Here is a 23,356-nt window from a genome sequence, read left to right as displayed (position 1 = left end):
CTGGGTGCACCCTGATGTTCAGCTCCATCATGGTGCACAGTCAGGGAGGAGAACTTCAGCTGTAACAAGTGCTTCATGGGTGTTTTTTCTCTTTGCTGAACAGAAACTAGCTTATCCTTAAACATACAGGCTTGAAAGATTCACTTTAATTTGCAGGAAACTCAGAGTCTTGTTTTTATGTGATAGTGAATGAAAAACAAAAACAGATGTAAGTATATTTATTCACCTGCTTTAAGGAAACTACAGCTTCCTTAAAGTAATATTTTCAGCTCTGCTCATAGAGAAATTTGTCTTTGAGGAAACATATGCAGTCAACGGTTTACATAAACACCGGTCTCAGAAGAGCAAAACATCAGATGGAGGGCTCAACAGCAACAGAAGGAGAACATTAGAATTTTGAAAAGGAGTTTCTGTTAACCTAAAGATTGTTCAAATCATATTTTTACAGGCAATTTAGGGCAAAGTAAAATAAAGTGTTAAGTAGCATGCTGGTGTGGAAAAAGCTAGGGCTTAAGGTCACAGATCACTCATTTGACTTTCAGCTTTCCTGTTCCCTTTAGCTGTGAGATGGCATCTATTCAGCTTCTCAGTACCATTTCTTTATGTGGCAAAAAGAGAAGGACTGTATTGTGCAAATGTGGTTTGGGGTATGGAACGAACTAATCTAAGTTAATGGTCAACAGAGGTATATTTTCCTCTACTCAACTCTCCTCCCACACACTGACACTACCTCCAAAATGTTGTTGTGTAGAGTTAAGAGGGTGAGAGCTGGAGAAGATTCTAGGAAATACTCAATCAAATACCTTCTCTTTATAAATCTGGAAATTGAGTATGGGTTATGGGAAAGCAAAAGTGATGCCAGCTGCAGGCTCTAAAAGAGGAGATGGCAGATGTCCTCCGCATCACACCTGCTCCATGCTCTGTGCCACCACCTTTGCAATCAGTACTCACTGATGAAAATTCAGAGATGCAAACATGTGCCTGCATGTTTTAAGTTCTTTCTCACACTGATTTTCAATATTTGTTTTTTTCTTTACTTTATTAAAAGTATTACCAGAGCAGTTGTGCTGTGCTAAGTTCAGTCATATCTGACTCTTTTTGACCCTATGGACTGTAGCCCACCAGGCTCCTCTGTCCATGGGATTCTCCAGGCAAGAATACTGGATTGTGTTGCCATGCCCTCCTCCATTAAGTTTCTCTATTTGAGCCTTTGATTACAGTCACATTAAATACAACATACAAAAGGAAACATGTATACCTAATGCTGATTCCTGTTGATGTACAGCAGAACCCATCACAATATTGTAAAGTAATTATCCTCTAATTAAATAAATATATATGTATAAATAAAACAAACAAAAATACAAAATAACTGCATCAGCATTATTTTATCTAGTTGGATGGCAAGTTCTTTGCTATCAGTGGTCAGATTCTTCTACATTTTTCTCCCTTCTAATGTGCCTTTGCATCTCCTGAATTTTAATGCACAGAAGCAATTTTCACTTTAAAAAAAACCCAAAAAACCCTGGCTTCATTGTCTTATCTTTTGATGACTATAAGACAGAGCAGTGAAATGTCTAATTGTGATAAAGGACCAGTGAAATTACCCATGAGAAACAAAGAACATTCAGCGATGCCAGTTATGAGAACTGGTGTTTGACAGCAGTGTGTCATGCAATATCAATGCACAGATCAGGGATTTGCTTACAGGAAAATTCCTGAAAGGAGCATAGTGGGGGGGATTTGTATTTTTCAGCATTGACTATGCTTTTAATTTACAGCAGCTATAAAACACATTTTCCATGTTTCCTAATTTAGGTGTTTAGTTTCACATAGGTAAACACATAAAAAACTTTTTTTGTATTAGTTAATTTTCTCATATAGAATTTTTTACCTTAACTACAATTTTATTCCAATCACAAATAAGGGAAATGCCAAAGAATATTCAAACTACTGCACAATTGTGTTCATTTCACATGCTAGCAAGGTAATGCTCAAAATCCTTCAAGCTAGGCTTCAACAGTACATGAACTGAGAACTTCCAGATATACAAGCTGGATTTAGAAAAGGCAGAGGAATGAGAGATCAAATTGCCAACATCTATTGGATGATAGAAAAAGCAAAATTGCAGGAAAAACATCTACTTCTGTTCCATTGAAAAATCCTTTGACTGTGTGGATCACAACAAACTGTGGACAGTTCCTAAAGAGATGGGGATACCAGACCACCTTACCTGTGTCCTGAGAAACCTTTATGCAGGACAAGAAGCATAGATAGAACCACAAATGGAACAATGGACTGGTTCATAATTGGGAAAGGAGTACATCAAGGCTGTATATTGTCACCCTGCTTGTTTAACTTATATGCAGAGTACATTGTGTGAAATGACAGGCTGAATAAATCACAGGCTATAATCAAGATTTCCGGGAGAAATATCAGTAACCTCATATATGCAGTTGATACCACCCTAATGGCAGAAAGTGAAGAGGAGCTAAAAAGCTTCTGATGAAGGTAAAAGAGGAGAGTGAAAAAGCTGGCTTAAAACTCAGAAATCAAAAAACTAAGATCATGGCATCCAGTCTTATCACTTCGTGGCAAATAGATAGGGAAAAAATGGAAACAGTGACAGACTTTATTTTCTTAGGCTCCAAAATTACTGCAGTGACTGCAAATATGAAATTAAAAGACACTTTGTTCTTTGGAAGAAAAGCTATGACAAACCTAGACTGCATTCAAAAGCAAAGACATTACTTTGCCAACAAAGGTCTGTCTAGTCAAAGTTATAGTTTTTCCAGTAGTCATGTACGGATGTGAGAGTTGGACTATAAAGAAAGCTGAGCATTGAAGAATTGATGCTTTTGAACTGAGGTGTTGGAGAAGACTCTTGAGAGTCTCTTGGACTGCAAGGAGATCCAACCAGTCCATCCTAAAGGAAATCAACCCTAAATACTCATTGAAAGGACTGATGCTGAAGCTCCAATACTTTGGCCACCTGATGCAAAGAGCTGACTCCTTAGAAAAGACCCTGATGCTGGGAAAGATTGAGGGAAGGAGGAAAAGGGAATGACACAGGATGAAATGATTTGATGGCATTATCGACCCAATGCACATGAGTTTAAGCAAACTCCGGAAGATAGTGAAGGACAGGGAAGCCTGGCGTGCTGCAATTCATGGGGTTGCAAAGAGTTGGATATGACTGAGCAACTGAACAATAACAACATATATGATGAAGAAAATAATATATAATATTTTATCCAATTTTAGAACATAAGAGTATGTTTTCCTATTCTTATAGAAATGAATATAGGTTTAGAGAATATGGATACTCATATTAAGACCAAAATGTAAAATATAAAAATATCTGGCTTCCCAGGTAGCTCAGCTGGTAAAGAATCTGCCTGAAATGCAGGAGACCCCAATTTGATTCCTGGGTTGAGAAGTTCCTCTGGAGAAGAGATAGGCTACCCACTCTAGTGTTCTATGTCTTCCCTGGTGGCTCAGAGAGTAGAGAATCTGCCTGCAATGTGGGAGACCTGGGTTCAATCCCTGGGTTAGGAAGATCCCTGGATATGGGCATGGCAACCTACACTAGTATTCTCCCCCATGAAGAAAGGAGTCTGGCGGGCTACAGTCCTTGAGGTCCTAAAGAGTCCAACACGACTGAGCACAGTCTAATAGATGTTATTTCTTTTGAATGAAGTTTATCATGGTACATATTCTCTGTCATGTATATCCCTTTCTTTGTTTGTCTATCAACATTTTCCCCAGAAAATAGAATATTGTTCAGTGGTATCACTCTGTAGATGAACACACAGAAGATTTCCCTGTCTTTCTCTTCATATCTTATTGCCACAGCTTCTCTTTTACTTTTATGTATTTATTTATAAACTTATTTATTTGGTTGTGCCTGTCTTAGTTGTGGCATGCAGAATCTTTTTTTTAAATTGTGGTGTGTGGGATGATCTAGTTCGCTGACTAGGGATCAAACCTGGGCCCCTGCATTGGGAGCATGGAGTCTTAGCTACTGGACCAACAGGGGACTCCTTGTCTTTTATTTTTAGGCATGCTCTCCCCTCTCATTCACACATATTTATATTTCCCTATTCATATGTATTTAAAAAATATATATCCACCTATCTATTCTTATTTATCTATCTTATTCAGGAAGGACTCATAAGTTGATAAGGCTAATATTAATCATAATAAAGAGGATTCTGAAAGAAGGCTTTTAGTCACATTGTTGAACTTTTGCCTCTTTAAATATTTAGAAAACTTACAGAATGAAATCTCTTCTGAACAGTTGTTTCCTAAAGTGAAGCTATTTTATAGTTCATTTTCCCCTCCTCTCCCCAGTTTTTTTTTGAGAAATAATTACTGTATAAGTTTAAGGCATACAGCGTGGCAGTTTGATTTACATATATTGTAAAATAATTACCACAATAGGGTCAGCTAATATCCATTTTCCCATATAGATAAAATAAAAAGAACTCGAAAGATATTCTTGTGATGAGAGCTCTTAGGATTTATTTAGTCTCTTAATAACTTACAGCAGTGCTAACTACAATCATCCTGTTACACATTACATCCACAGTCCTTCTTTATCTTGTAGCTGGGAGTTTGTACCATTTGACCACCTTTCTCCAATTCCTCCTTTCCCCACCCTCTGCCTCTAGAAACCACAGGGCTGAACTCGATTCCTATGAGGATTTGTTTTTGCTACTGCTTTTTTAATTCCACATGTAGGAGAGATCATACAGTATTTGTCTTTGTCTGACTTATTTCATTTAGCATAATACCCTCAAAGTTCACCCATGTTGTTGCAGATTCTCCCTTTGCAATATCATGTTTGGTGCATTATTTCTGGGCACTTCATCTCTCACTCAGCTTCAACAAGAACCTCTTTCTTTACTGAGAGTAACAAAGCCAGGAGAGAAAGCCAGTTTTCAGAAAACTTCAGTGATCACAGTAGGGAAATTTTTCAAAAAAAATGTTTATCCTCAATCTATCTAAAGCATATATATATATATGTATATATATAAATATATACATATATATATATATTTTGCAATTTGCCTTCCTAAGTATAATATTGTCAGATTTATTCAATTTGCTTAACTTGTGACTGAATGCTATAGCCTTGCCAGAAAATTTCTGGGACATCCTAATTTTTTCTGTTCTTGCTAATGAGACGGGAGCCCTAGACAGCACACTGCTTTGACATAGCTCATGCCCTGACTCAGCGGTGATGGGCCTAACCAGAATAAGGACAGAGGGGCTTCCCAGGACCTTCATCATTAATACTTTATAATCATAGTCTGTAGGAATTTACAGATCAACAATCAAAAGGTCCAATCTTGAGACGTTATTTTAATAATATGAGTTAGTTATGAAGCCATAATGTTGTATAAATTAAATTATAATAACACAGTTCACTACTTTTATTTCCTAATTGAATGTAAAGTGATTCAAAATGATCTATAGAAATAATTAAACTTTTAAAAGTGATAAATTAGTGAAATTAACTTGTTAATTATTGTGAGACATTGAAATATTAGTACTCTCCAATCAGATAGGAAAAATATGGGAGAAATTAAGTGTTGATATCTTTTCTTTTCTCCTATATTACATCTCTTCTGAATTCTCTAAGAGTTCTAAGATATACGTTTAAAATTTCTGAAATAAACTGATTTTTCATTCAAATCAGTTAAATATGCTTTCTTTAAAGCATATTTAAAGAAAGCACAAAATATATATCTTAGGTTGCATTTGAGGTGTCATTTAAAAAATACCTTAAATTCTTAACATCCTATAAAAGTAAAAATGGATATTATTGTATATTATTATTAGGTAGTAAATTGGTAGAGTCTCTGTGAGGAGCAATTTGGCAACATACATTAAAATTTTTAAAGTGTGTAATATTTGATCTACAAGTTCCATTTCTAGATATTTATCCTCTGTACATACAGATTCATGTGCAAAATGCTGCACATACAATGATACGGCTTTGCTGGTGGCTCAAAGAATGAGCCTGCAGTGGAGGCTCATTGAATGACAAAGAATGATGACAAAGAATCTGCCTGCAGTGCTGGAGACCTGGGTTCAGTCTCTGGGTGGGGAAGATCCCCTGGAGAAGGGAATGACAACCCACTTCAAGATTCTTGCCTGGAGAATCCTATGCACGGAGGAGCCCAGAGGGCTACAGTCCATGGGTTTGCGAAAGTCGGACACAACTGAGTGACTAACACTTCGACCATAATATGCACTGGAGAATATTTTTACAATAATGATGATTAGAAACAACCCATGTCTTTAATAGAAAACTGGTAAAAAGGCTTTGCTACATTCATTGTGTGGGATGACAAAGAAGTACTAAGATAATATATGAAATAAAATGAAGAAGCCATTAAAGTCATAACAATGCTTATCATTTCTTGAACACTTAATTTGTATGTATGAATTCATTTAATCCTTATAATATCCCTATGATGTTTATACTATTATTTACAGATTTAAAAAAAACAAAAAACTGGAATGTGGAAAAGTTTCCTTTAATGACCAAGATAGAATGTAGTGTGACTACTATACACACCCAGCCAATCTTATCCTGTTATACTATATAAACAATTATAAAATATATAGAGTGTGCACCCATTTGTAAGAGAAATATGTATTTAGAAAGGAAGGGAAGAAGGGAAAGGAGATAATCTACAGCCCTAATTTATCTAAAGATTATGATTCTTTACAAATACTTTTTTATAATATTATATTGTTTGTTAATGTACATCATGATTTATCATATATTAGAAAATAAATATTTTTCAATAAAGGTAAAGGTTTTATACATCATACATTGCAGTGTATTGCTGCAGTATGTAATATGCAGCTCTAGTGACACGTAGCTCTCGAATATTTGATACATGGCTATTCCAAATTGAAATATGCTTTAAATATGAAATATTCATCAGATTTTGAAAATTTAGTACCAAAAAAGAATATAAAATATCTTATTAATAACTTTATTGATTATGTGATGAAGTAATATTTTAATTAAACTAGGTTAAGTAAAATATATACTTAAAATAAAATTTACCTTTTAAAACTTTTTATAATGTAACTATTAGATCATTTTGTTACTCTAATTATATTTCTATTATTTACCAGTAATCAAATACATTCAAATTTTATTGTACTTCACTTACTTCCCCTCCAGCATTATTTCTCTAGCACGATGGTTATCAACACTTGTACGTTAGAATCACCTGAGAAACTTTAAAATGCACCTGGGCCCCCCCTTAGGGGTTCAGGATTAGCTGTTCTGGGCTGGGGTGCCAGCATCCTCACCTTTTTTTTTTTTTAAGATTTGCATTCTAATATGAAGCCAAGGTAAGGAACTACTGCTTTAATCCTCTGTGCCTATAGAGTATACAAGGAACTTAATTTTTTTCGAGTAATGTTTTAAAAGTTAAGGTTTGCATTTTCTTAACTAGGTAGGGATTTTTATTTTTTTGAACAATGTCAAATAAAGTATAGGAGATTTTCAAGTAAAGAAATATTCAGAAATATTCTTGAGTCTTGGTTAGTTAAATTTGTTTAATCATTGGTAAAACAAAGAGGCCTGATCCATATTGCTGTTTTTTCTACAAACTTTCCTAAGGAAAACTAAATGTTTTTAAAGCCCTTCATTTTTTTTTTAATGTGTATGGTTTAACTTTTATTTTATACTGAAATATAGTTGGAATATACTGAAACATACTGAAATACAGCAAAATGATTCAGTTATACATACACATGCGTTTATCCTTTTTAAAATTCTTTTCCCATTTAGGTTGTTACACAATATTGAGCAGAGTTCTCTGTGCTATACAGTAGATCCTTGTTGGTTATCCATTGTAAATATAGCAGTGTGTACATGTCAATACCAAACTCCTTAACTGTCCCTTCTGCCGTCCTTCCCCTCTGGTAACCATAAGTTTGTGAGTCTGTTTGTTTTTTAAACAAGTTCATTAATATTTTTTTAGATTACACATATAAGTGCTATCCTATAATATTTGTCTTCCTCTGTCTGATTTACTTCACTCAGTATGACAATCTCTAGGTCTATCCGTGTTGCTGCAAATGACATTATTTACTTCTTTTTAATGGATGAGCAATATTCTATCGTACATATGTACTACACCTGTTTATCCATTTCTTTGTCAATAGACATTTAGGTTGCTTCCATCTCTTGCTATTCTAAATAGTGCTGCTATGAACATTGGCATATATGTGTCCTTTCAGACTATGTTTTTCTCCAAGTATATGCCCAGGAGGGCTTCCCTGTTGGCTCAGACAGTAAAGAATCTGCCTTCAGTGCGGGAGACCTGGATTCGATCCCTGGTTGGGAAGATGACCTGGAGAAGGGAATAGCTACCCATTCCAGTATTCTTGCCTGAAGAATTCCATGGACAGAGGAGCTGGTGGGATACAGTCTATGGGGTTGCAAAGAGTCAGACACAACTGAGCAACTAACACTTTTACTTTCTTTCACTATATGCCCAGGAATGGGATTGCAGGATCATATGATAGTTCTATTTTTAGTATTTTAAGGAACTTCCGTACTGTTGTCCAAAGTGGTTATACAAATTTACATTCCCACAAACAGTGTAGGAGGGTAAAGCACTTTAAACAGAGCAAATAAAAGTTGCAAATCTGTTTGTATTGTGACCACGAAAACTAAATGTGGCCAACAGTACTGGGTCAAAGATTATGTATTTACCAATCACAGAACAGAGTTTTCTGTCCCCTAACATTCTCGGTGTCATATAAACAGACTGTAGTAAACACACTAAATAGAACTTTTTGTACCCTTCTGGATAAGCCTGAGTTTTATAAGTGCCACTGAAAGATGATTCTTTAGCATGCATCAATGGAACCAGTATTCAGCCTCTCAGCTTTTATATCATTTTCACAGTTGATTGCCTTTTCTGCCACAGTGTTCTGCTCCATATTTTGACTCCAATGCTTATTGGGTTGTGGTGATAAAACCCTGCTGATTGAAAAAAGAAACTGAAGGAAAATTAAATTGTGACTTTTTTAAAAATCTATTTTCAGGGAGAGAGGAATTACTTATAAGATCTTGGATTTTTTTCCTGGCCTCTTTGGTATTAGCTACATAATTGTTTTCTGTTTGTAATATACCAGAACCTGAACCTTTATACTAGAACTAAGACTCAAAGTTTTATTATTAGTATTCAAGCTGTTCGAAAGTTACCTTCAGTATGATTGTGTGTGTGTGTGTGTGTGTGTGTGCATGCGCACTCTGTTGTGCCCAACTCTTTGCAACCCCATGGACTGTAGCCTGCCAGACTCCTCTGTCCATGGGATTGTCCAGGCAAAAATACTGGAGTGGTTTGCCATTTCCTACTCCAGGGAATCTTCCCGACCCAGGGATCGAAACTGTCTCTTGCAGGCAGGTTCTTTACCAGCTGAGCCACTAGAAGAGTTGTCAGTATGATTACTTTTTCCAAAATTACTGAAATTCTTTTTCGAATTGACTATATTGACAAGCTAGAATATAAGTTCCTTGATGCCAGGGACCTATCTGTCTACCTTGTTCAGTGCATTTCCCCAGTGTCCAGTAAGAATAACTATCGCATGCATTTTTAAATAAAAGACAAATGAAAAATTTATGATGGTGTATTTCAAGGTACAATATAACCCCATTATGATAAAATTTTTCAAGAATGGAGTAAAGTTGTAATTTAATCACTGAATTTTGCACCTTCACCATTTCTGAAACCTTGTTAAATGTTGTAGAGAGAACTCCTACCAGAAGTACAAAACCCTCAGCAAAATGATCCTAATGATTCTGAGAATTTTTCAGGCCTCTCTCTACTCTGTCAATAATATATTTTAAAGGTGGGCATAAAAGTGAATAACACTACAAGCAAAGAAAAATTCATACATGTATTAACTTTAAAGCAATCTAAAATTAATCTCTATTAATTGTGGGATATTTAATTTTTCAAGAGCCCCCAATATTCTGGAAATATGATTCTACTAGATTATCCCTAGGAAATATTGTTATGCAGGCAAATTCTGCATAATAGGATTGTGTTATGCAGCATCCTGTTAGATGACAACAAAATATAAAAGTCATAACCTCATTTGCCAGGATTCTAAATGAACTCTCCTTGAATCATGGATGTTCTGTCAGGTTGGTGCAAAGGTAATTGCCGTTTTGCATTGTTGACCTATGCTGTTTGATATTAGAATACATTCTTAAATGTGATATGCTATATATCATTTTAATGTGTACTTCTCACTTTACGTTTTTTGTTAATAACTTATTACTTGATGTTTATTTTATATTTATGTTAGACTATAGAAATGATGGTAGACAAAAATTATATTAATATGATTTTTTTGTTCGAGTTCAAAATGAGTTGTAAGGCAGCAGACAACTTGCAACATCAACAACACATTTGGCCCAGGAATTGCTAATAAACGTACAGCGCAGTGGTGGTTCAAGAAGTTTTGCAAAGAAGACAAGAGCCTTGAAAATGAGGAACTCAGTGGCTGGCCATCAGAAGTTGACAACAAGCAGTTGAGAACAATCATCAAAGCTAATCCTCTTACCACTATAAGAGAAGTTATGAAAGGACTCAAGTAGAACATTCTATGGTCCTTTGGCATTTGAAGCAAATGGGAAAAGTGAAAAATCTTGGTAAGTGTGTGCCTCATGAGCTGACTGAAAATCAAGGAGCTAGTCATTCTGACATGTCATCTTCTCTTATTGTACACAACAACAGCGAACCATTTCTCCATCAGATTGTGACATGCAAGGAAAAGTGGATTTTATACAACAACCGGCAATGATCAGCTCAGTGGTTGGACCGAGGAGAAGCTCCAAAGCACTTTCCAAAGCCAACCTTGCTCCATTAAAGGTCATGGTCACTGTTTGGTGGTCTGCTGCCCATCTTATCCATTAAAACTTTCTGAATCCCAGTGAAACCATTACCTCTGAGAAGTATGCTCAGCAAATTGATGACATGCACCAAAATCTACCATGTGTGCAGCCAGCATTGGTCAACAGAAAAGGCCCAATTCTTCACCATGACAACACCCAAGCACATGTTGCACAGCCAACACTTCAGTAGTTGGACAAATTGGGCTGAGAAGTTTTGCCTCATCCACTGTATTTACCTGACCTCTCGCCAACTGACTACCATTACTTCAAGCATCTCGACAACTTTTTGCATGGAAAATGCTTCCACAAACAGCAGAAGACAGAAAATGCTTTCTAAGAGTTCATGGAATCCCAAAGCATGGATTTTTACACTACAGGAATGAACTTATTTCTCATTGGCAAAAATATGTTGATCGTAATGGTTCCTATTTTGATTAATAAAGATATCTTTGAGGCTAGTTATAATGATTTAAAATTTATGATCTGAAACCGCAATTACTTTTTCATCAACTTAATAGTTACTAGCTGTATGGCTATATGGTTACATAACTTCTCTGGACCTCAGATCCCTCATTATTAAAATAGGAAAAGTAATGATACACAGTGTTGTAGGGATGTGGTAAGAAATAACTTAGGTAACAGCTATAAAGCAGTTCCTATATAGCCTTGATGAACGTGAAAGAGTACAGTGAAAAAATTGGCTTAAAGCTCAACATTCAGAAAACAAAGATCATGGCATCCGGTCCCATCACTTCATGGCAAATAGAAGGAGAAACAGTGGAAACAGTGGCAGGCTTTATTTTTCTGGGCTACAAAATCACTGCAGATGGTGATTGCAGCCATGAAATTAAAAGACGCTCCTTGGAAGAAAAGTTATGACCAACCTAGACAGCATATTAAAAAGCAGCATATTTCGATGCATGAGACAAGGGCTCAGGGCCGGGGCAATGGGATGACCCAGAGGGATGGGATGGGGAGGGAGGTGGATGGGGGGTCCGGGAAGGGGAACACATGTAAACCCATGGCTGATTTATGTCAATGTATGGCAAAAACTCTTACAATATTGTAAAGTAATTAGCCCCCAACTAAAATAAATAAATTTATAAAAAAAAATAAAATAAAAATAAAAAGCAGAGACATTACTGTGCCAACAAAGGTCCATCTAGTCAAGGCTATGGTTTTTCCAGTGGTCATGTATGGATGTGAGAGTTGGATTATAAAGAAAGCTGAGTGCCGAAGAATTGATGCTTTTGAACTGTGGTGTTGGAGAAGACTCTTGAGAGTCCCTTGGACTGTAAGGAGATCCAACCAGTCCATCCTAAAGGAAATCAGTCCTGAATATTCATTGGAAGGACTGATGCTGAAGCTGAAACTCCAATACTTTGGCCACCTGATGCGAAGAGCTGACTTATTTGAAAAGACCCTGATGCTGGGAAAGGTTGAAGGCAGGAGGAGAAGGGGATGACAGAGGATGAGATGGTTGGATGGCATCAATGACTCAATGGACATGAGTTTGAGTAAATTCCAGGAGTTGGTGATGGACAGGGAGGCCTGGCGTGCTGCGGTCAGTCCGTGGGATCGCACAGTCGGACACGACTGAGCGACTGAACTGAACTGATATAGCCAATATTCAATTTAATATAATATTCAATATCAATATTATTGGTTACATGACCATATGAAGTTATATAACTATTTGTGCAAGTAAAACTGTGCACTACCCTTCACAATAGTAGAAAGTCCAGCTTTAGCCATTAATTTCTTCAGTTAAAAAATCACAGTACAATGGGGCTAACTTGTTTTTTGTTCTCTGAAGTGATTACTGCTAAATCACCTAGGGCATAGAGTTAATGGGTTGATATACAAATGCAAATCCTAATATTCTTAGTTAACAACAAAAAAGTCTGTATGAATCTAGTGTTTATATCATCATAGTGGTCAAGATTTTTTAAAAATTTATTCTCTTCTAGACACTCCATATGGATATTTTCATTTAATCTTCACAATAACTCGATGATAGAAGTATACTATTATTGTTCCTTTTATGGGTCAAAGATCTGAAGACTAGAGAAGTTATATAAACTTGCCCCAAAGCCTGAAGTTTACCAATATGAAATACTAATTAGAAGTGAAATTTAATCACAGAAAATCATACATTAGCATTATAGTAGAAACATACAGTATTTCTAAATGTATAATATATATGTTGCAGGATTTAAAATAATTTATGTAGTTATTTAAATGTGTATTTTAAGATTTTGACTTAAATCAGTGTTCTCAAAATATTTTCACATGGGATGTGGCTAAAGTAGTTAGCACGGGGGGTGGCCTGTTGTACCTAGGCCACGTGTATCTTGTGATGGTGTTCAGGCATACCTATTAAGACCCTCTGAAGTGAAACTACTAGGATGTTAGTATGAAATAGCTTGTTTGATAACTAAAATGGATTCTCATATGCTGAATTTTTGTGTTTTTATGGCATTCTTTCATGGATAGCACCTACCTATCTATCATTTTAAATAGTAAATTTCGACTGTATTTGGGATTGTGCATTCTTTGATTTCCTTTTTTTCTTGAACCGATCATACACAGTACTGAGCTTTATATATAAAATTTTTAAAGCATAATACCTGAAGATGCTGATGGAAATATGGGTGCAATGGCATTTGTAATGAAATCAGTCATATGCTTTCAGAATAGTAGGAAGGTCAAATTGATGAACCATCTGATACCACCTGTTACTGTTGTAAAAACACCAGCTGTAAACAAAAAATATGCACATATAGTGAAAATTATTTGATATTTGGATTTTAGTGGACTGAAAATGAACATAAATTTTTCCATTAGAATAAGCACGTCTGGGGACATTCACAGTTGTGGCAAGGATACATTCTATCTGAAACATCAATTTTGAAATGTACAAGGACTACTATGGGAAATGTTGAACTTTTTAAAGCAAAGCAGGAAGGCATTTGATAGACAGAAACATCAACGCGGGGTGGTAGACGAAACTGCGGAAGTTGCTCAAGTTATTGATGAGATACCCATTAGTGTTTGGCTGCCAAACAGTGCAAATAATGCTCTCTGGGACAAAGCAAAGGAAAAAAAAATCCAGTGGAGCAACTCTGTCAAATGTAATAATTTATCAAACGATGACAGAGGTAGTCCAAATATGGGGCTCCATTTGTTGTGTTGATTACAAAAGAATCCATAATACTCCCCGGAGTCTCTAAGATGAATTCTCTGATATTAGCCACTCAGCTGATCTTTTGGTGTTTGTGAGACATGATTTGGATAAAGGAGTCCAAGAAGAAATATTGTTTGGCCAACCTTTATTAACTCTTAGAACTGGGAAAGAAATTTTAAAATTATTGATAACTTCAAGGTAAACAATAGCGTGCAAGTAATGTGCTGGGTTACGCACAGATGGTGCTAAGGCAGTTGTACCTAATGGGAACAACTTGTTCCATGTGTTTAAGGTGCTGTTCTGGAAATAAGATCTACTAGCTATGTTGTGCATCCCAGAAGCTCTCCCTACCAGAGATGTTTTTAAAATTTAAGGGAAAGAACCAAATGAAGCTGTAATGACTGTCAATTATGCTAAGGACAGACAAATTGAATGCTCCATTTTTTCTCAGCTTTGAGAAAGTATTAGCATTGATTACAAGCAATTACTGTTTTCTGTGATAATTTGGAGAAAAATTTCATGTCTTTCATGATAAGATCTACACAGTGAGTAGGAACATATGCATAATTTAGATTGGAAGATCAGCACGGCAGTGATATATTTTCTCTCCTTTGAATAGACTAAATTTATTCTTTCAAGGTAAACAAAATTCTATTATTATTCCACATGAAATCAATAATGAGTGTGACAGTTGCAGATTTGAATCTGTGGGACACATACTTTGGTTGGAGTTGTCATTGCTGTTCAGTTGCTAAGTCGTGTCCACCTCTTTGTGACCCCATAGACTGCAGCACACCAGGATCCTTTGTCTTTCACATTTTTCCAGAATTTGCTCAAATCCATATCTGTTGAGTCAGTGATGCCATCCAACCATCTCATCCTCTGCTGCCCTTTCTCCCTTTGCCTTCAATCTTTCTCAGAATTAGGGTCTTTTCCAATGTGTTGGCTGTTCACATCAGGTGGCCAAAGTATTGGAGCTTCAGCTTCAGCATCAGTCCTTCCAATGAAAATTCAGGGTTGATTTCCTTGAGGATTGTCTACTTTGATCTTCTTGCAGTCCCAGGACTCTTAAGAGTATTCTCCAGCACCACAGTTCGAAAGCATCAGTTCTTTGGCACTCAGCCTTCTTTTTGGTCTAACTCTCACGCCTGTACATAACTACTAGTTGGAGTAAGCTAAATTATTATATTAATCTGAATAACCTTATAAACATTCAATAAAAGAAGTAACTGCAAATATTCTGAAAATTATGAAATAGTCTCTTGATAAATATCTCCATAAACACTTGTCCAGGGAAAATGACTGGTAAGTAAGTAAATCCAGTTTCACAACCATGACATATTCTGTTAAAATACATTCTGCAAATGGCTCTTTCTAAAAGTGTGCTGACCTAAAGTTACTTATGAAATTTTATTGCACTATGATCAATGAAAATGGCTTATGTTGGTCTGTTATACTTGTATTGGTTGTTTTGAGGTTATTATTACATATGATGATTTTTTGGTAACTTTTTCAGAGACAGTTGAAAAATGGAGACTCCCTCCTTATAAGGTATAGAACTCATGCTATAACTGTTAAACAAACTTTAGGAATGATATCATTCATGTCCTCTATAACCTTAATCATTTGTATCTGATGTTCTTTAAAAAAACCTGTGAGCTAAAGTTTCCCATTACAGTTCTGTTTTTTTTTCTTTAGTTTTACTTCATAGATACTTTGATACTAAATTATTCAGCATTTTATGATTACAGCAATTATACTGTCATATTAGGCTTTAGTTGTCTTTAAAGCAAGTTGAACTGCTAAGTGAATAAATAAATAAATAGTAATATTTTCTAACATTTTCCTTTTATTCACTGAGCTTCATTATGTGTATTGCCTATAGATATTTTGTATGTAGCATATAGATTTTCATTTTTTTGACCAAATGTTGGAAATCTCTTTATTTCAGTAATAGATTTATCCTATTCATCTTGTCATTTTTTAGGCTGACTCTCCCTCCCACTCTTTCTTTCTCTTTTACTTTAGTTTCATCTTTTAATTTTTTGCTTCTCAGTGTTTTTTGTTTGTTTGTTTTATTTTCCTTTAGCTGTATTATCTAAGATTTCTTTCATTTATTTTTCTCCTGTAATTTGAATGTATAAGATTTGCATTTAGACATCTACTGTTAAATACTTCTTGAAAAACTCTGTGTTTATTTTCTAAGTTATTGGTTTCAAAAATTAATCAGCTGTGTTTCTGATATCATGGCATCCCACCTTCTCAGACTTGTGATGCTTTTATTTCCTTCCCCCTTTAAAATATTTTTACTTATTATCACTCTCCCCTCAAATGTATAATTCTTATCTGCTTTTAAGCCAGTTCATATCTCACTGATAAAAAGAATCTTTCTTCCATGACTGCACATCTCTCCCTGTAACTGCATCCTCTCCTTTCCTCACTATGAAACTTCTTGAAAGATAATTGTTGGTACCAGCAGCTCTTCCTGTTTCTCACCTCCTGGGCTTCTACCAAATCGCTCTCCCAATTTTCCTCTTTCCTCTTGGGGGCTGCTTATCTGTCTTTTTTATAAAGTTATAGTCCTCTATCAGACCTTGATATGCTGTGGTTCTTGGTTCCTTATCTACTCTTTCTAGGACATCCACGCCAAGAGTTCCAAATGACACTATGCGCAGATGACTTGCAAATGTATATCTCTAGTTCCAGACCTCCTGCTTGGACTCCAGATCCATGTTGAAACTGCCTTCTTGATTCTAGGACATGTCACAAGTACATAAAAATCAGTATCTCTACAACTGAACTCTTGACTGTCCTCCCTGAACCAACGTAGTCTCTTGTCCCCTCAACAAAGAGAGCCCTGAGAGAATCAAGAATGAGTGGGAAGAAATGAGATTGTGTCTAGGGCCCAATCACCAGTAGGCTTAGAGGTCACAGAGCTTGGATTTTACTTTGAGATGCAAAGCCATCTGAGAGTTTTGAATAGGGAAGCATTAAGATTGTATTTTTAAGGATTCTTCTGTCATTGGGGGGGGTAGGTAAGAGTGGAACAGGAAGACTAGGTAGAAGCCTGTTGCGGAGGTTTGGATGATAGGCAGAGGCCTGTAAGAGGGGGTAGCAGTAGAAATGACCAAATGTGGTCAGATTTTTGATACTCTTTCAAGGTAAATTAAACAATATGTTGATGGATTTGGCTTCCCAGGTGGTCCTAGTGGTAAAGAACACACTTGCTGATGCAGGAGACCCAAGAGAAGCAGATTTGATCCCTGGGTCAGGAAGATCTCTTGAAGGAGGGCATGGCAATGGGCTCCAGTATCCTTACCTGGGAAATGCCACAGGCAGAGGAGTCTGGCAGGTTACAGTCCATAGAGTCACAAAGGGTCGGATGTGACTGAAGTATGCATGAACGTGTTGATGGATTAGATTTAGAAAATAAGATAAAGAGAAGAATCCAGCACAAGTTCTGGGTTTTTGTTGTCATTTTCTGATGTAGAAAACTTGGAAAAGGGCAGAGGTGCGGAGGAACTGGAATCAGGAGTTGAGTTTAAAACGTGATGCTATGAGATGCTTATTAGATATCAAATGAAGCTGCTTGAGTTGGCAAGGGGATTCACAAATCAAGTTCAGGGTAGAGGTCAGAACTGCAGATACAAATTTGAAACTCATCAGCACAGATGTGAACTTTAAAACCACTTGAGGGACCAGTGTAAATTAAAGATGAGAAGTGTAAGCTCTGAGCAAAAGAAAATTGGTTAAAAAAAAAGAAGAAGAAAAAAAGAAAAAAATTGGATCTCTTGTATAAGTGTGTGTGTGAGGGTAGGAAGGGGTATGTGTGTGTGGCAGCCAGCTATGATTGATATTGATATTGTAACAGAAAACTCGTCTTTAAGTAGAGGTTGGTCATCATTTATTTCAGAGCCTGTCTTTCTTGATAATCTTTAGTACTCCAGATAAGAGGCTACTTTATGATTCATAAAGAGCTTCCTAGTATGAACTGGACCCTTTCCAGTACATAATGCCCCTGACTTAGAGTTTGATAAGGTTATGCATTTCTCTCCTTCCAGCCCCAATGGGGGGCTTAAGAATGCTGTTGATCCACAATAGGGCAAGGTTCTTCAGTGTTGTTGGCCCCTGTCTCTCCCATGGCCTGCCCTCACCTCACCTCTCACCTCTCCAAATCAAGGTATGCCTGTGAGTACTTAGTAGAGTTTATGAAAATGTATTTCTTTATTTTCACCCACAATACATCATTCTCTTAAGAAGAGTATTGATGTTTTATTCTGTTTGTTTCTGTCTTTGCTATTCAGTTCAGTTCAGTCGCTCAGTCGTGTCTGACTCTTTGCGACCCCATGAATTGCAGCACACCAGGCCTCTCTGTCCATCACCAACTCCCGGAGTCTACCCAAACCAATGTCCATCGAGTTGGTGATGCCATCCAACCATCTCATCTTCTGTCGTCCCCTTCTCCTCCTGCCCCCAATCCTTCCCAGCATTAGGGTCTTTTCAAATGAGTCAACTCTTCGCATGAGGTGGCCAAAGTATTGGAGTTTCAGCTTCAACATCAGTCCTTCCAATGACCACCCAGGATTGATCTCTTTTAGGATGGATTGATTGGATCTCCTTGCAGTCCAAGAGACTCTCAAGAGTCTTCTCCAACACCACAGTTCAAAAGCATCAATTCTGTGGTGCTCAGCTTTCTTCACCGTCCAACTCTCACATCCATACATGACCACTGGAAAAACCATAGCCTTGACTAGACGGACTTTTGTTGGCAAAGTAATGTCTCTGCTTTTAAATATGCTATCTAGGTTGGTCATAACCTTCCTTCCAAGGAGTAAGAGTCTTTTAATTTCATGGCTGCAATCACCATCAGCAGTGATTTTGGAGCCCCCCAAAATAAAGTCTGACAGTGTTTCCCAATCTATTTCCCATGAAGTGATGGGACCAGATGCCATGATCTTAGTTTTCTGAATGTTGAGCTTTAAGCCAACTTTATCACTCTCCTCTTTCACTTTCATGAAAGGCTCTTTAGTTCTTCTTCACTTTCTGCCATAAGTGTGGTATCATCCACATATCTGAGGTTATTGATATTTCTCCTGGCAATCTTGATTCCAGCTTGTGCTTCTTCCAGCCCAGCGTTTCTCATGATGTACTCTGCATATAAGTTAAATAAGCCGGATGACAATATATAGCCTTGACGTACTCCTTTTCCTATTTGGAACCAGTCTGTTGTTCCATGTCCAGTTCTAACTGTTGCTTCCTGACCTGCATACAGGTTTCTCAAGAGACAGATCAGATGGTCTGGTATTCCCATCTCTTTCAGAATTTTCCACAGTTTATTGTGATCCACACAGTCAAAGGCTTTGGCATAGTCAATAAAGCAGAAATAGATGTTTTTCTGGAACTCTCTTGCTTTTTCGATGATCCAGCGGATATTGGCAATTTGATCTCTGGTTCCTCTGCCTTTTCTAAAACCAGCTTGAACATCTGGAAGTTCACGGTTTACGTATTGCTGAAGCCTGGCTTGGAGAATTTGGAGCACTACTTTACTAGCATGTGAGATGAGTGCAATTGTGCGGTAGTTTGAGCATTCTTTGGCATTACCTTTCTTTGGGGTTGGAACAAAAACTGACCTTTTCTAGTCCTGTGGCCATTGCTGAGTTTTCCAAATTTGCTGGCATATCGAGTGCAGCACTTTCACAGCATCACCTTTGAGGATTTGAAGTAGCTCAACTGGAATTCCATCACCTCCACTAGCTTTGTTCCTAGTGATGCTTTCTAAGGCCCACTTGACTTCACATTCCAGGATGTCTGGTTTTAGGTGAGTGATCACACCATTGTGATTATCTGGGTCGTGAAAATCTTTTTTGTACAGTTCTTCTGTGTATTCTTGCCACCCCTTAATATCTTCTGCTTCTGTTAGGTCCATATCACTTTTGTCCTTTATCGAGCCTATCTTTGCATGAAACTTTCCTTTGTTATCTCTAATTTTCTTGGAGAGATCTCTAGTCTTTCCTAATCTGTTGTTTTCCTCTATTTCTTTGCACAGATCGCTGAGGAAGGCTTTCTTATCTCTCCTTGCTATTCTTTGGAACTCTGCATTCAGATGGGAATATCTTTCCTTTTCTCCTTTGCTTTTCGCTTCTCTTCTCTTCCCAGCTATCTGTAAGGCCTCTTCAGACAGCCACTTTGCTTTTTTGCATTTCTTTTCCATGGGGATTGTCTTGATCCCTGTCTCCTGTAGAATGTCACGAACCTGTGTCCATAGATCATCAGGCACTCTGTCTATCAGGTCTAGTCCCTTAAATCTATTTGTCACTTCTACTGTATACTCATAAGGGATTTGATCTAGGTCATACCTGAATGGTCTAGTGGTTTTCCCTACTTTCTTCAATTTAAGTCTGAATTTGGCAATAAGCAGTTCATGATCTGAGCCACAGTCTGCTCCCGGTCTTGTTTTTGCTGACTGTATAGAGCTTCTCCATCTTTGGCTGCAAAGAATATAATCAATCTCATTTCGATATTGACCATCTGGTGATGTCCACATGTAGAGTCTTCTTTTGTGTTGTTGGAATAGGGTGTTTGCTATTACCAGTGCATTCTCTTGGCAAAACTCTATTAGCTTTTGCCCTGCTTCATTCTGTACTCCAAGGCCAAATTTGCCTGTTACACCAGGTGTTTCTTCACTTCCTACTTTTGCATTCTTGTCACCTATAATGAAACGGACATCTTTTTTGGGTGTTAGTTCTAGAAAGTCTTGTAAGTCTTCATAGAACCATTCAACTTCAGCTTCTTCAGCGTTACTGGTCGGGACATAGACTTGGATTACTGTGATATTGAATGGTTTGCCTTGGAAACGAACAGAGATCATTCTATCGTTTTTGAGATCACATCCAAGGACTGCCTTTCAGACTCTTTTGTTGACCATGATGGCTACTCCATTTCTTCTAAGGGATTCTTGCCCACAGTAGTAGATATAATGGTCATCTGAGTTAAATTCACCCATTCCAGTCCATCTTAGTTCACTGATGCCTAGAATGTCGGCGTTCACTCTTGCCATCTCCTGTTTGACCACTTCCAATTTGCCTTCATTCATGGACCTAACATTCCAGGTTCCTATGCAATACTGCTCTTCACAGCATCGGAGTTTGTGTCTATCACCAGTCACATCCACAGCTGGGTATCGTTTTTGCTTTGGCTCCATCCCATCATTCTTTCTGGAGTTATTTCTCCACTGATCTCCAGTAGCATATTGGGCACTTACTGACCTGGGGAGTTCATCTTTCAGTGTCCTATCTTTTTGCCTTTTCATACTGTTCACAGGGTTCTCAAGGCAAGAATACTGAAGTGGTTTGCCATGCCCTTCTCCAGTGGACCACATTCTGTCAGACCTCTCCACCATGACCCATCCATCTTGGGTGGCCCCACACGGCATGGCTTAGTTTCATTGAGACAGACAAGGCTGTGGTCCGTGCTATATTTAAACTTAATTCCTAAAGGAGGTTTGTGACACATTAATGTTGAAGAGACTTCATAAGCAGATGAGGGTTGTGGTTTATTAATCCTGTTCTCTAGTTAAGCTCCTTAATAGATACATCCCACTTGTAAGAAAACCGAGGCATTAGATGGTAAACAACTTTCATTAAGATCACATAGCCAGTGAGTGAGACCTTGTTAGACTTTGCATGCTACAAAATCAAAGTGTGTGATTAATTTATTAAAAGCATAATAGTTCTATTCCTACTTTTCAGAGATTTTTCTGTTGATGTGACAGAATTTTAGTTTTCTGGATAAAGATACTAAAGAGATAGTACTGAGGTATTGTTGTTGTCTTTATGAATTAATTTATGTTACTCTAAGAAATTCACAGCCATGTTTCAAGTCAAGACACTTAGGCTTTGTAGAGAACTTTCCATCATGAATATATGTGACTTTTGAATTTTGAATTCTATGAGACATAAAAATTTTATCTTGATAAATACCTGCCTGAGGAACTAAAGGGTTTTTCACTTCATAAGTTTGAATTCATTAGCACAGCATATATGCCTTCCACGAGCAGGCTACCTATCTTTCCAGCTTCTCTCTTTGCAGGTCTCATCCTCACATCCTGCTGTCTGGCTGTGTATTTAATCAGCAGCGTTCTCCTAACATGCCAGACTGTCTCCTACCTCTGTACCTTGATTCATATGTTCCCCACTTGTAATGCTTTTTGCTCTGTTGGTCCCTGCAAGAACAACACCTTCCAAGATTTAATTCAAACATCATCTGCTTAGGAAGTCTTTCCAATCACTATTGCTCCTCCTTGTACCCTGTCAAACTCCCTTTCATATCCTGTAAATGCCCCTAACATAGCAATCATCATCTTTTACTCCACTTATTTCTTTACATGTCCTTCTCTCACACTAGATTTTGAGCTGGTAGAGGGCTCAGATACTGTATCTAATTAATATCAATGTCCCTACACTGTTCAATGTAATAGAAGATGCTTAGTAGCATTTTATTATATGCAAGGATGATATCCAGAGTCTTCAGCAGCCATACTGAATGAGAAATTACCAATCTTAACAGATATTTAAGTTATCATACTGGTGCATATCAGCTAAATATCAGCTCATCAAATTTTGCTTTATTTCCATTTCACACATTTCGTACACTTCTTTATTATTTTGATCTTTATGAATCTGGTAAAATAATATACAGCCAATAATTTTATAGATAAATACATAGCTTTTTTTTTTTTTCCAAAATCTGTTTTCCTAAAACAGCTATGGTCTACACTCCTACTGTGTCAAATTCAGTGACAAGATCTTATTAGATCTTCATATTAAAGCATCTGCCAAGTTATTTAAAAGAGAATTGCATTTTGTTTGCCTTATGAATTGTTGGTTCTGACACTCCCTATGTAGTTCTATGTCATATGAAGTGCTGACACACCAGTTGGGTCACTGAGAACAGTGAAATTATAAGCCTTTTATTGAGGGATTATTTATACAGCAGCCAGAACTATCTTACTCCTTAGTAAATGATAAGTGAAAATCCACTGTCAGTACGTAGCCCACATTATTGCAAGGTGAGAAACCAACCTGTAAGACCAAGGCATCCATGGGTGCTTAAAGAAGGTGCTTGTTTTTGATTTAGTAGTACTCTTCTTCTTCTGGAAACATTTATTAACAAGAGTTAAGCTGAAACAAAAGTAAAGAAATACACAGTATTTTCTGTGATCC

At 37.0% G+C, this 23,356-nt stretch overlaps 1 protein-coding gene and 1 long non-coding RNA gene across 3 annotated transcripts in view; one reads left to right on the top strand and one right to left on the bottom strand.

Moving 5' to 3' along the window:
- LOC145542363 (uncharacterized) overlaps window positions 1-23,356 on the top strand; it is a 248,547-nt gene that overhangs the window by 207,999 nt on the left and 17,192 nt on the right. The gene's annotated exons all lie outside the window — the stretch shown is intronic.
- LOC145542362 (uncharacterized) overlaps window positions 17,516-23,356 on the bottom strand; it is a 144,224-nt gene continuing 138,383 nt past the window's right edge. Inside the window, exon 3 of one of the 2 annotated variants that reach the window (XM_081581037.1) lies at window positions 17,516-23,314. In XM_081581037.1, coding sequence (XP_081437163.1) covers window positions 19,771-21,003 — 1,233 coding nt within the window. In that variant the 5' untranslated portion in view covers window positions 21,004-23,314 and the 3' untranslated portion in view covers window positions 17,516-19,770. The remainder of the gene's footprint in view (window positions 23,315-23,356) is intronic. The other variant, XR_014079808.1, reaches the window with a different exon arrangement.

Source organism: Giraffa tippelskirchi, chromosome 3 (assembly GCF_054371585.1).
Source record: "Giraffa tippelskirchi isolate mGirTip1 chromosome 3, T2T-mGirTip1v1.2.pri, whole genome shotgun sequence".
Classification (NCBI taxonomy): domain Eukaryota; kingdom Metazoa; phylum Chordata; class Mammalia; order Artiodactyla; family Giraffidae; genus Giraffa; species Giraffa tippelskirchi.
This window is presented reverse-complemented; position numbering and strand designations above follow the sequence as displayed.